Raw genomic sequence first — 13,038 nt, 5'->3', positions numbered from 1 at the left:
CCAGGCCCGGCAGCGGCACGCTCAAAAGGAATGAAGAGACGGAATTTGAAATAACTGAACGTCTCGAGGATCTTTGGCGTCACAATGGGGACCCAACAGGTCATCTAGTAAGAAATAAAAGACCATCCAGCCCCTGATGGCTCATCCTTTACCTCAACTTTCCTGTTCTAACCCCAGATCCCTTGACTTCCTTTGCAAAGATAATAAAGACTTCCTTGCTAAATTGGTTTAATAATATTCACCACGTACTGAGGAGATAATAATATGCATCTCTTGTACTGAACATTTGCTCAGTCCTTCTCCCTGGTTTAAAGAGTAGAAAAGCTGAGATTTGGTTCAATCTCATGAGACTGTTAAAAGCTTTTGTTCGGAGTGATTTGAATATCCTCCACGAAGAAACAAAGTTAGCATTTCACTACAGAGAGTAATTAAGAAGCCAAAAGGAATGTTGGCCGTTTCTACAAGGGGCATACAGTGCAAGAGCAGGTGCAGGTTTGCTCTCCATAATTAAAGGAGAGATGTATTTGCACTGGAATCAGTGCTGCAAAGGCTCCCTCAGTGGTGGGAGTTGGCCTGGTGCACAGGTTAAACAGAATGGGGCAAAACTCTGCAAGGTGACATTACTGAAATACAAAAACTTTAGGGTAGATGCTGAGAACCGCAGTCCAAAACGAGGGGTAATGACTCGATGAGAATAGCAACACATGAGAAGAAAATACGACCAGGGCAAAATCATGCGTAGGAACTGCAGATGCTAGTTTATACCGAAGATAGACACAAAATGACAGAGTAACTCAGCGGGTCAGGCAGGATCTCTGGAGAAAAGGAATGAATGGGTGACGTTTTGGTTTGGGTCGGACGCGAGTCTCAAGAAGGGTTTCAACACATTCCTTCTCTCCAGGGATGCTGCCCATCCGCTGAGGTACTCCAGCATTTTGTGTCTACCTTCATTTTAAATCAGCATCTGCAGTAACAAATTTAAATTTGTTACTCCAGCCTTCTGTGTCTATCTAAGGCAAGATCATTCTGAGCAGACTTGGACTTGGTCCAACTCCCACTTCATAATGAGTTGGATGAAGGAACAGGATATATTATTTGGAAATTTGCTAACGATACTAAATTGGTAGTGTTGAGTATTATGAGGCGGCTGTAAAAAGCCTTGAAGGTTAACCGATTTGCAAAAACTTGGCAAACGCAATATAACGTGGGAAAGGGTGAATTATTTGATTCAGTAGAGAGTTTATTGTCATGTGTCCCTGATAGGACAATGAAATTCTTGCTTTGCTTCAGTACAACAGAACATTGTAGGCATTGACTACAAAACAGATCAGTGTGTCCATATATCATTATATAAAGATATACACACACATTAATAAATAAACTGATAAAGTGCAAATAACAGATAATGGGTTGTTAATGTTCAGAGTTTTGTCCGAGCCAGGTTTAATAGCCTGATGGCTGTGGGGAAGTAGCTATTCCTGAACCTGGTCGTTGCAGTCTTCAGGCTCCTGTACCTTCTACCTGAAGGTAGCAGGGAGATGAGTGTGTGGCCAGGATGGTGTGGGTCTTTGATGATACTGCCAGCCTTTTTGAGGCAGCGACTGCAAACAATCCCCTCAATGGAAGGAAGGTCAGGGCCGATGATGGACTGGGCAGTGTTTACTACTTTTTGGAGTATTTTCCTCTCCATGCTCTCAACTGTGCACCTGTAGAAATTAGAGAGTCCTCCTTGGCAAACCGACTCTCCTAAAAATCTTCTCAGGAAGTAGAGGCGCTGATGTGCTTTCTTGATAATTGCATCAGTGTTCTCGGACCAGGAAAAATGTGTGTGCCCAGGAATTTGAAGCTCTTGACCCTTTCAACCATAGATTTTAACGGGACTGTGGGTCCCCATCCTACTTCTTCCAAAGCCCACAATCAGTTCCTTGGTTTTGCTGGTGTTGAGGGCCAGGTTATTGTGCTGGCATCATATGGACAGTTGCTCGATCTCTCTTCTATACTCTGACTCAGCCCCATCAGTGATACGTCCCAAAAATAGAAAGAAGGTGCGTTATTTATATGGTGTTTGACAGAAAATAGTATATGTTGTAACTCGTGATCTTGTTCACCTGTCATGAACAGTAAAAGAGCAGGTGAGCAAGGAGTTTTGAAGGCTTAGGAAGTTTGGCATGTCCCTACAAATCTCACCAACTTCTACAGGTCCACCGTAAAAAGCATTTTGTCGGGATGCATCACAGATGGTTTGGGAACAGCTCCATCAAAGACTGCTAGAAATTGAAGAGAATTGTAGATGCAGCCCAGACCCATCAAACAAACCAACCTCCCTCCCATTGACTCCATTTACACCTCACGCTGCCTCAGCAAGGCCACCGGCATAATCAAGGATGAGTCGCACCCCGGCCACTCTCTCTTCTCCCCTCTCCCATCAGGCAAGAGGTACAGAAGTGTGAAATGCACACCTCCAGATTCAGGGACAATTTCTTCCCAGCTATTATCAGGCAATTGAACCATCCAAACAACAACAAGAGAGCAGTCCTGGGCCACTATCTACCTCAATGGAGACCCTTGGACTATCTTTAATCGGACTGTACGTTGCATTAAACGTCATTCACGTTATTCCCTTTATCATATATCACACTTTTGATGGTTCAATTGTATGTATAGTCTTTCTGCTGACTGGTTAGCACGCAACTAAAGCTTTTCACTGTACCTCAATACACCTGACAATACATTAAATTCAAATTACACGTTGGCCTAGATTGCAAGAGAATGAAACCAGAAACAAGAATGTCTTGCTGCAATTTAAGTGCTTTGGCAGGATCACACCAGGAATGTCATAAGCAGTTTGGTCCCCTTATCTAAAAATAATGCCGTTGCCACAGAGGGAATGCAGTGAAGATTCACCTGACTATTTTTTGGGGACGGCAAGACTGCCATTTGAGCAGTAATTGACTGAACGACATTAATATCCACTAACTGGAGACACAAGAGTTGGTATTTGTTCCACCAAAATGCAAGACAGAACTCCAAAGGGGATCCTTCTTCCCTGTGGCTATCAAACTGTTCAACTCCTCCCCAATCCTTTGCATTTGGCACTTGCCTTTTTATGACTGTTGGCAGGTCAATTTGCCTCCTGGGAAAAATAAAGTTCTATCGTATTGTATCGTATTTGGAACGAGCTGCCAGAGGAAGTAGTTGAGGCAAGTGCTGTAACTGCATTTAAAAGACATTTGGACAGCTACATGGATAAGAAATGTTTAGAAGGATTACGGGCCAAACGGGGGTAGGTGGGACTGGCGTAGACGAGGCAGCTTGGTCGGAGTGGGAACGTAAGGTCACAGGGCCTTTTTCCATGCTGTATGACGTCCATTCCAGTAAGCATAGCGAAGAGGAACATAGCAGTAAAAGAGGGAAACACAGTTTGTGGTCATAGATATTATTCTCTGCAGGCATGAAAGTCGTGAATGGCTACATTGTCTGCCTGGGGCCAGAGTTAAAGAGAGGAAATAGAAGTGGGAGGAGAAATAGCCAGCAGCAATGGTCCAAATAGAAACCAGTAGCCGGTAGTACAAAGAAATGGCTGTGCCAAAGAAATGTGAGCAACTGCAGCCCAAATTAAAAATAAAAAAATATTAAAGATAGTAATCTTTGGATGGACATAGACAGGATTAAACCTGGGTCTCTGGCGCTGTAAGGCAGCAACTCTACATGCAATTGGCATGGGGTTAATAAGATGAAAGATTTGAATGCATGGCTCAAAGATTGGCATCGGAGAAGTATGAACGATGGTGTCCCGTGTGGATCGGTGCTGAGACTTGTCCTTGCGATATAGATTAACGACTTGTATATGGAGATAAGAGGTATGATTAGTAAATCCGGAGATATCCAATCCCCAGATTTACTGACCTGCAAGTATTAGAGGAAGGTCACCCAAGATACAACAGGATATGGATCAGCTGGAAAGCTCAGCAGAGGTTGGCATGTGGAATTTAAATCACACAAGTGCAAGGTGAAATGTGGTAACAAGGAACAGCACATGCTGGTTTAAACAAAGGACACAAAGTGCTGGAGTAACTCAGGGGGTCAGGCAGCATCTCTGGAAAACATGGATAGGTGATGTTTTAGGTTGAGACCCTTCTTCAGACTAATTAATTTTGAGAAGTCAAATGGGTGTAGGATATACAACAAATGGTACAATGCTAAGAAACGTTGCTGAACGGACATTGAAGTCATGTTTCTGTGTTGGATGATCAGCCATGATCATATTGAATGGCGGTGCAGACTCGAAGGGCTGAATGGCCTACTCCTGCACCTATTTTCTATGTTTCCTTAAAAGTGGCAACACTTTGGTAGAATAGTTAAGAAGGCGCATGCAACCTTTGTCTTCATAGACCAGGGCAGAGAATATAATAGTGAATTAATGCACAAATAGAAATAAATTTGAGTATAGAAGTTGGGAGGTCATGTTACAGTTGATTAAGAAGTTTGTGAGACCGCATTTAAAATATTGTGTTCAGCAACTCTACCGCTGTGCCACCGTGCCGCCCCAAACTGGATGGAGTTAAAAAACAGAATGAGGCAAAAAACCATTAGGTGTTGCATACATGTGCCACTATTCCCAAGAGGCCTAAGGGCACAGTATTATTCAGAAAATTGGAGGTGCATGCAACAAGGGTAATGCAACTCGAAATGTCACCCATTCCTTCTCTCCAGAGATGCTATGCTGTCTGTCTTGCTGTGTTACTCCAGCTTTTTGTGTCCATCTTCAGTTAAACCAGCAGTTCCTTCCTACGTGTAATGTAACAGTCACTGGATATTGCAATCTAATGTAGATTGAACGAAGCAAGTGAGCAGTAAGAGTGCAGTGGAAAGACTTGTGGAATCTGTCTAGATCAAATGTTGAGCAGCCAACAAGAGACAGGTTATTTTACACACAAAACTATTAAATTTTAAAAAAGGATTAATTATCGACCTGGGAATTATGGAGCCTTTAGGGAACAGTGATAACATAATAGAGTTTTATAGATATTGAAAGTGATTTAGTTAAATCTAGAATCCGAGTCTGAAATCTAATTAAAACAAAGTACCGAAGAAACAAAGAACTGCAGATGCTGATTTATAGCAAAGATAGATTCCCGAAAGAAGGGTCCCGACCTGAAACTTCACCCACCCTTTTTCTCCAGGGATGTTGCCTGACCTGCTGAGTTACTCCAGTATTTCATGTCTATCTTTGGTCAAAAACAATGTATCTCAGAGTGAGGTAGACCTGGCTTTAGTAGATTGGGACATTACCTGAAGAGCCATCATTACAAACAAGCAATGGCAAACATTTAAAGAACTATTACAAAGTTTATGATTTTACATCCCTTTAAGACCAAAACATCTTGAGGGAAAAGTGATCCAATCATGGCAAACTGTACAAGTTAAAGACAGTCTAGGTCGTTCTGCCATAGTTGGGTTCCTAAGAAACCTTGTGTTCGAGAAAATCGCATTAAAAAAGACAATTGTGTAAATAGGGGAAGGGAAGTTAATGGCGGTAGAATTGCAGCTTTGCAAAAATGTTTTTTTTCCCACATGATTTTCAAAAATAAAGTCCTTTTAATAGCTAAAAGTTTATTTTTGTTATTGCAAGCTAAAGGCCACATGTTACAGGCTTGTACACTCTGGAGTTTAGACAGATGAGAGGGGATCTTATTGAAACATATAAGACTGTTAAGGGTTTGGACACACTAGAGGCAGGAAACATGTTCCCGAAGTTGGGGGAAGTCCAGAACCAGGGGCCACAGTTTAAGAATAAGGGGCAAGTCATTTAGAACGGAGACGAGGAAACACTTTTTCCTCACAGAGAGTTGTGAGTCTGTGGAATTCTCTGCCTTAGAGGGCGGTGGAGGCCGGTTCTCTGGATACTTTCAAGAGAGAGCTAGATAGGGCTCTTAAAGATAGCGGAGTCAGGTGATATGGGGAGAAGGCAGGAACGGGGTACTGATTGTGAATGATCAGCTATGATCACATTGAATGGCTCGAATGGCCAGCTCCTGTATTGTCTAATGTTTAATATTGCACATCGATTGTCAATTTTAATAGACTACCATGGTGAAAGTAGCAGCTATGTTAAGAGACAATGGTGTCTGATTACTGTGGGTAGATTAGTTTCCCTCCCCCACCCCCCCACAGACAGCTTTTTTCTGCTTGCCCATTTCCAAACTAACTTTTACATAGTTCTCTCGTCCCCGATCAAAAGAGCTATATAACTAATTTTGCCCACATATTGAAAGTAGTGTTCTCTAATTCATCGATTACAGTATATTCAATTACATCAAGGAAATGGCATACAATTGCCAAAGAAAACACCAAGGTTAAAGATGCCAGAATTTGTTAAAAACGACCAAGTCACTGATAAGGGGTTATAAAGAAGCTTGTTAACATTAATGTGGATCATTTACCCACTGAAACATTAGGGAATGAAGAAGTGGTAGAGGAATTAAACAAATAGTTATGTCCATCTTCACCAATTAGACAAAAATACCCTCAGGAAACAGTGGACATCCACAGGTTTAGTGTAAATGGGGAGCTTAAAGATGCAAGCATTACTTCTGTCATCCAGCCTTTGCTCCTTTCACAGATATGCCTGTCTGTTATCTCCTTTCTCCTATCTCTGCAACTCTAAAGTAGTCTGAATAAGGGTTTCAATCCAAAATGTGATCTATCTATGCTATCCAGGGGTGCTGCCTGACTCGCTGAGTTACTCCTGCATTTTTGTGCCTTTCTTTTGTATAAACCAGCATCTGTAGTTCCTTGTTATTACATCTGCAACTCTAAACATGCTTTTCTCTCTCTGATGGGAAGTTAACAACCTGAAACATTAATGCTGGGGTATATTTCATGCACGACCGGACATTTATCCACTTTGAAAGATGCTAAAGACTTTATTCATTCCTTCTTCACTATGTTTGGTTCATCTAGCACACTGGTCGCTTTTAACTGTAACAACAGCACCATTATCCTCTTCTTCTGTAATGTTTTCATCGCCATCTTCGCTGACATGTTGCCTGTTCTGTCCCAATTTGAACCCACTCTTTCCTAAGTTATCTTCACACACTATAATGGACTTTAAAAACATCTTTGGATTTACTGTGATATCTACTTTATTTTTCATTTTCTCAAACTACCTCCAAATAAGCTCTGAACATAGACTTTTATTGTCATTGTTTCACTATTATTGCTTGTTGTGTGTGTGTGTGTGTGTGTGTAATATATATATATATATATATATAGGGTGATTTCACGAAAGGTCACTGGAGCGTAGATCCGCACCCACGTGACCGAAAATCTCAACTGGAGTACATGTTATACATCGGTACATGTTAGTGAATGGGAAAACACGCACTTTCCCACCCGTTAAAAACATCGAAAACGGACGATATTGGAGCTGAAATTTTCTGTGCTAGTCGGGGTGACCGTGAAGCACAGCGACCTAAATTTCCAGGCAACACAAAAGATAGAAAGTAAGGTAATTACAAGAAGGAACTGAAGGTGGAAAAACAGCGGAAGTGCTTAGCAGACATTTGCCGTGGAGATTTAAAGGTCCAAAATATCAGGAATTATCGCGTTTGCTCGCTGAATTTCATCAAAAGTAAGTTAATAATGCCTTACTTTTGATGAAATTCAGCAAGCAAACGCGATAATTCGCGATATTTTGGATCTTTAAATCTCCACGGCAAATGTCTGCTAAGCACTTCCGCTGTTTTTCCACCTTCAGTTCCCTCTTGTAATTACCTTACTTTCTATCTTTTTTTTTGCCTGAAAATTTAGTTCGCTGTGCTTCACGGTCACCCCGACTAGCACAGAAAATTTCAGCTCAAATATCGTCCGTTTTCCATGTTTTTAACGGGTAGGAAAGTGCGTGTTTTCCCATTCACTAACATGTACCGTTGTATAACATGTACTCCAGTTGAGATTTTCGGTCACGTGGGTGCGGATCTACGCTTCAGTGACCTTTCGTGAAATCACCCTATATGTGAGTATGTGTATATATACACACACACACACAGACATTTTGTTTCTCATTAATTATATTGTTTACAGTGCACAGTGTACTATGTTTACATTGTTTAAATATTTGGTTTAAACCAGCAACTGCACACTATGTTTACATAATTGGCCGACATCTATTACAAACCCACTGACTCCCACAACTATCTCGACTACACTTCTCCCCACCATGCTTCCTGTAAATACTCTATCCACTACTCCCAATTCCTCCATCTACGCCGCATCTGCGCCCAAGATGAGGTGTTCCATACCAGGACATCCAAGATCTATGTTCCCTTTAGGGAATGGGGGTTCCCCTCTCCCATCATAGATGAGGCCCTCACTCGGGTTCCTCTACACCCCACAGCTCCGCCCTTGCTCCCCCCCTCCCCCTAGTCACCACAGAGACAGCGTCCCCCTAGTCCTTGCCTTTCACCCCATCAGCCGTCGCATACAACACATAATCCTCCAAACTTTTCACCACCTCTAAAGGGATCCCAACACGAGTCACACCTTCCCATCTTTACCCCCTTTCCACCTTCTGCAGAGACCGTTCTCTCCACAACTCCCTGGTTAACTCATCCTTTCCCACCCAAACCACCCCCTCCCCAGGTACCTTCCCCTGCAACCGCAGAAGATGCAACACCTGTCCCTATAACTCCCTCGACTCTGCCCAGGGACCCTGACAGTACTTTCAGGTTAGGCAGAGGTTCACTTCCACCTCCTTCAACCTCATCTATTGCATCTGTTGTTCAAGGTGTGGACTCTTATACATCAGCGAGACCAAAACGTAGAACCGGCGATCGTTTCACTGAACACCTTCGCTCAGTCCGCCTGGACCTACCTGATCCCCCTGTTGCTACACACTTTAATTCTCCTTCCCATTCCCACACAGACCGTTCTGTCCTAGGTCTTCTCCATTGTCAGAGTGAAGCTAAACGCAAATTGGAGGAACAGCATCTCATTTTTCACTCGGGCAACTTACAGCCCAGTGGTATGAATATTGATTTCTCCAACTTCAAGCAACCCCGGCATTCCCTCTATCTCCATCCCTCCCCCACCCAAGTCGCACCAGCTTCTTGTTTTCATCCAACATGTAACAATGGCCTGTTTCCTTTATCATCGTTACTTTTTTGTATATCTTTCATTCATTGTTCTTTATCTCTCTACATCATCGTCTATACCTCTCGTTTCCCTTATCCCTAACCAGTCTGAAAAAGGAACACCCGTTCCTTCTCTCCAGAGATGCTGCCTGTGTTACTCCAGCTTTTTATGTCTCTCTATGTTTACATATTCTGTTGTGCTGCTGCAACTAAGAATTTAATTGTTCTATCTGGGACACATATGACAATAAATCACTCTTGACCTTCCCAATTTCCCCTTTGCGTTTTCCATGCCCTTCCAGGCTTTTGGCTATATTACCATGTCTTTGTTTTAAATCTTATTTTACTTTCTATGCTTCTGGTCATCCAAGGAACTAGAGTCGTCAATCCCGCCCTTTTTCTTTGTGGTATCATGTTTATTCTGAACCCTTTCAATCGTCTTCTTAAATGCCCTCCATTTACCTTGAAATTGGGACCTAATTTTACACAATCATTTAATGTATCAATGCCTAAATTAATGCAGTTTTAGTTACAAGTTATGCTCATTTTTTTTTAAATGATGCAAATTACTTTTTGTTTTATATAGATATTTCATCTGTTGATATAGTGTGTCAGATGATGCGTGAAATTCGCCAGGAAACCAATGATTTGTGTTACTGCATTGTGGTTAACGTGAGTTAACTACACAACACAAACAGGCTGAAAAGAGAGTGCATCCCGAGAGGTTTAGGTAACCCGAGAGCTAATCATTGATCTTTGGTTATTCTGATTAATTGTGACTGCCTCTTACAGCTTGACACTTTAGCATCATTTTTTGGGGGTGGGGGTGGTTATAAAATACATAAAAAATAAGAAGAAGAAATATTAATCAGACCTCCCGCAGACTTCCCTCTGGGAAGCCAGCCATACAAACAGCAGCTCTACCGTGTTACCCACGGATTGTGAGCGCTTTTACCGCGATGCCACCGCGCCAAATACATTCATCCTCCGAAATCCCCGCGCTGCTCCTGTTTATTCAGAGCTTAACTATAGCACGGATGAAATTACTGGGCGGCAAATTCGCGAGGGAAACGCGCACACACACACACACACAGTGACAGGCTGCTTTGGTCGAAAGGGAAATGCTCTGCATTGTGATGAGGAGCCAGCCCCAGTGTGAAGGGGTGGCTCCTATTGTCCATTACCGTCACGTTATTCTCCTCTCCACCAAGGTGGCGTGGCTGCTAAAGTTCTAGCAGTAACACATACCTTCAAACGATTCACACCCTTTGTAATTGGGCACGGGTCAGAGTGGGCGAGAAGCGAGACTTCAAATGTCAGTGTCAGTTGCAGTGGGTGTAAATACTCACACACACACACATATATACACACACACACACATATATACACACACATACATATACACACACACACACACACACACACACACACACACAAACACACACACACACATATATAACACACACACACACACACACACACACACACATAATACACACACACACACACAATTAAAACACACACACACACATATACACACACAGTAATTAAAACACACACATACATATATACACACACACACATTAAAACACACACACACATATACACACACACACACACATATTAAAGCACACACATATATATATACACACACACAGTAAACACACACACACATATATACACACACACAGTCCTTTCCCCTTTATATACACACACACACAGAATACATACACACGCATACACAAAGTACATAGCCACAGATACACACACAGTCCTTTCCCCGGCTCAGTGGCGGTGTTGTTGCTGTTGTTGTTGTTGTGACCCGCAGCTCTGTGTGTGACCGGGAACGAGGAAGGAGCGGGTTTGACAAAGGCTTGGACACTAGGCCCGGTGCAAGCCTGGGGGTTGGTTGTGTGCACTGGGGCTTGGCAGTCCGTGCATTGCGCAAGGGACGAGGGTTCAAGGGCCGCGCCGTTTTACACCTTTCCCTCCTTCCCTACCCTTTCTACCCTTCCTCCTACCTCCTCCCTACTAACCCACTCCCCTGCACTCAGCCATTCCCTCCCTCTCAACCCCCTTCCTCTGCCTTTCCCTCTTTTAACCTCCATCACTTCCTCCCCTTCACACACACACACACCTCCTCCCACACTTTCCATTCTGCCCTCTCCCTCCCTTCCCCCTGCCACCCCCCTGCCACCTACTCTCTCTTACTCCCTCCTCTCTCCTTTCCCCCTGCCACCCTCTCCATCTCCCAGCCCCTCTCTCCATCTCCCACCCGGTCCCCACGGGCTACTCACTCTGTTGCTGTAGGAGTGAGGAGTCGGCCAGGCTGCCGGCGCCCTGCAGCACTAAGTGCCTCTGAGGTTCGGGCAGACACTTCTTGCAGAAGGAGTGCAAACATGGCAGCAGTTTGGGATCCCGACTTTGGAAATTCTCCTTGCAGACGGCGCACGTCTCCAGCAGGTTGAGGTTGGCTCTCTCCGCCTTGTCGCCTTGTTCCCTGCTCTCCGCTTCGTTCCCCGTGTTGAGCCCGGGCTCCTGCGGGCTCTCTGCCATCCTCGCGGCTGCGGCTTCAAGCTGGCGTCGCCTTTGCAAATCCCATCCGTGTGTGTGTGTGTGTTCCTGGCCTGGAGAATGGAGGAGGAGATCGGAGGGAGGGGGGTGGGGTGGGGTGGAGGTTGTTATTTAATCCAGCCACATATGTGGCCGCCGCTGCCGTAGGAAGCGCTTCTCCGCGGCGGGGCCGAGGGCGTTCAGATCCAGGCTGCCGTCAAACGCGGGAACTGCTCCATCTCTCGGGCACACAGCGTCAGTGGGAAGCTGCCGGCCCACGTTCAGCACTGCACGTCAGTAACGCTGCATTAATATCAATAACCCGCATCAACAGGCAACACGGTCCCTTCTCTCCATTCAATGGGACCAGCGCATCTCGGGCTAGTCCAGTACCGGGCGAGGATATCCACAAAGCAGCTGTGGACGACAGCAATAAAACAGAAACAGCCTAAAGGAGGGTCACGGCTGCCCACCACCTCCACATATGTTGCCTGACCCACTGAGTTCCCCCACCACTTGGTGTCCTGCTCATACAATTGAGACTATTGGCTTCCACACATACCAGGAGGTGCTGGGATGGGGTTTTCCTTCCAAGCTGAATCTAGACTTTTAAGTCCAGAGCTTCACCAGCTTTAAGCACTTGCTAAATGTCTCCTCTTTCGCCTCTTCTGTTTCAAGAGGAGCAGACTCGTCTCTGGGCTATATTGACAGAACAGGGACGATCTCATTCGCTCTAGCAAGTCCAAATCTTGAAACCTTTCTTCTGAGCAAGTATACAAATTGGATTGTGAAACCGAGATCAGTGTCGGGATCAGCGCCTAATCTCCGAATAGGAGCAGAGGTCAGATCTCCCAGTTCATAAGGGGGTCGTTTATTCTATCATTGTTACCATGAACGTTTTGTTTGTGACGGTGGGCGCCGGAAAGTCGCGCATGCAAAGTTTAACGGCTTTGTTTCGTATCCCGGCAACGTGACACGAACCTTTTTTCGTCTTCAAATAAAAACATTGGTAACGAATAGAGAGAGAATTGATGGAGCCACACCTGGAGTATTATGTGCAGTTCTGATCTCATTTGTTCATAAGTAAATTGGAGCAGAATTTGGCCATTCGACGCATTAAGTTTACTCTGCCATTCAATCATGACTGATTTCATAAGTGAACGGACCAGAATTAGGCCATTCAGCCCATCAAGTCTACTCTGCCATTCAATCATGGCTGGTCCAGCTCTCCCTCCTAACCTATTCTCCTGCCTTCTCCCCATAACCCCTGACACCCATACCAATCAAGAATCTACCTCTGCCTTAGAAATATCCATTGACTTGGCCTCCATAGCCATCTCCTTTGTAAAGG

General features: G+C 44.2%; 1 protein-coding gene across 3 annotated transcripts in view; it reads right to left on the bottom strand.

The window, feature by feature from the left end:
• The window catches only part of LOC129706230 (transcription intermediary factor 1-alpha-like), a 99,982-nt gene extending 87,444 nt beyond the window's left edge, over positions 1 to 12,538 (bottom strand). For 2 of the 3 annotated variants that reach the window (XM_055650339.1, XM_055650341.1), the window contains exon 1: positions 11,432 to 12,532. In XM_055650339.1, the coding sequence (XP_055506314.1) occupies positions 11,432 to 11,690 (259 nt within the window). In that variant the 5' untranslated portion in view covers positions 11,691 to 12,532. Of the gene's footprint in view, positions 1 to 11,431 lie in introns of all 3 variants that reach the window. The other variant, XM_055650340.1, reaches the window with a different exon arrangement.
• Between the last annotated feature and the right edge of the window lie 500 nt (positions 12,539 to 13,038).

The sequence above is a fragment of the Leucoraja erinacea genome, chromosome 19 (assembly GCF_028641065.1).
Source record: "Leucoraja erinacea ecotype New England chromosome 19, Leri_hhj_1, whole genome shotgun sequence".
Lineage (NCBI taxonomy): Eukaryota > Metazoa > Chordata > Chondrichthyes > Rajiformes > Rajidae > Leucoraja > Leucoraja erinaceus.
The sequence above is the reverse complement of the archived record's forward strand: the minus strand, read 5'-3'. Positions and strand labels throughout refer to the sequence as shown.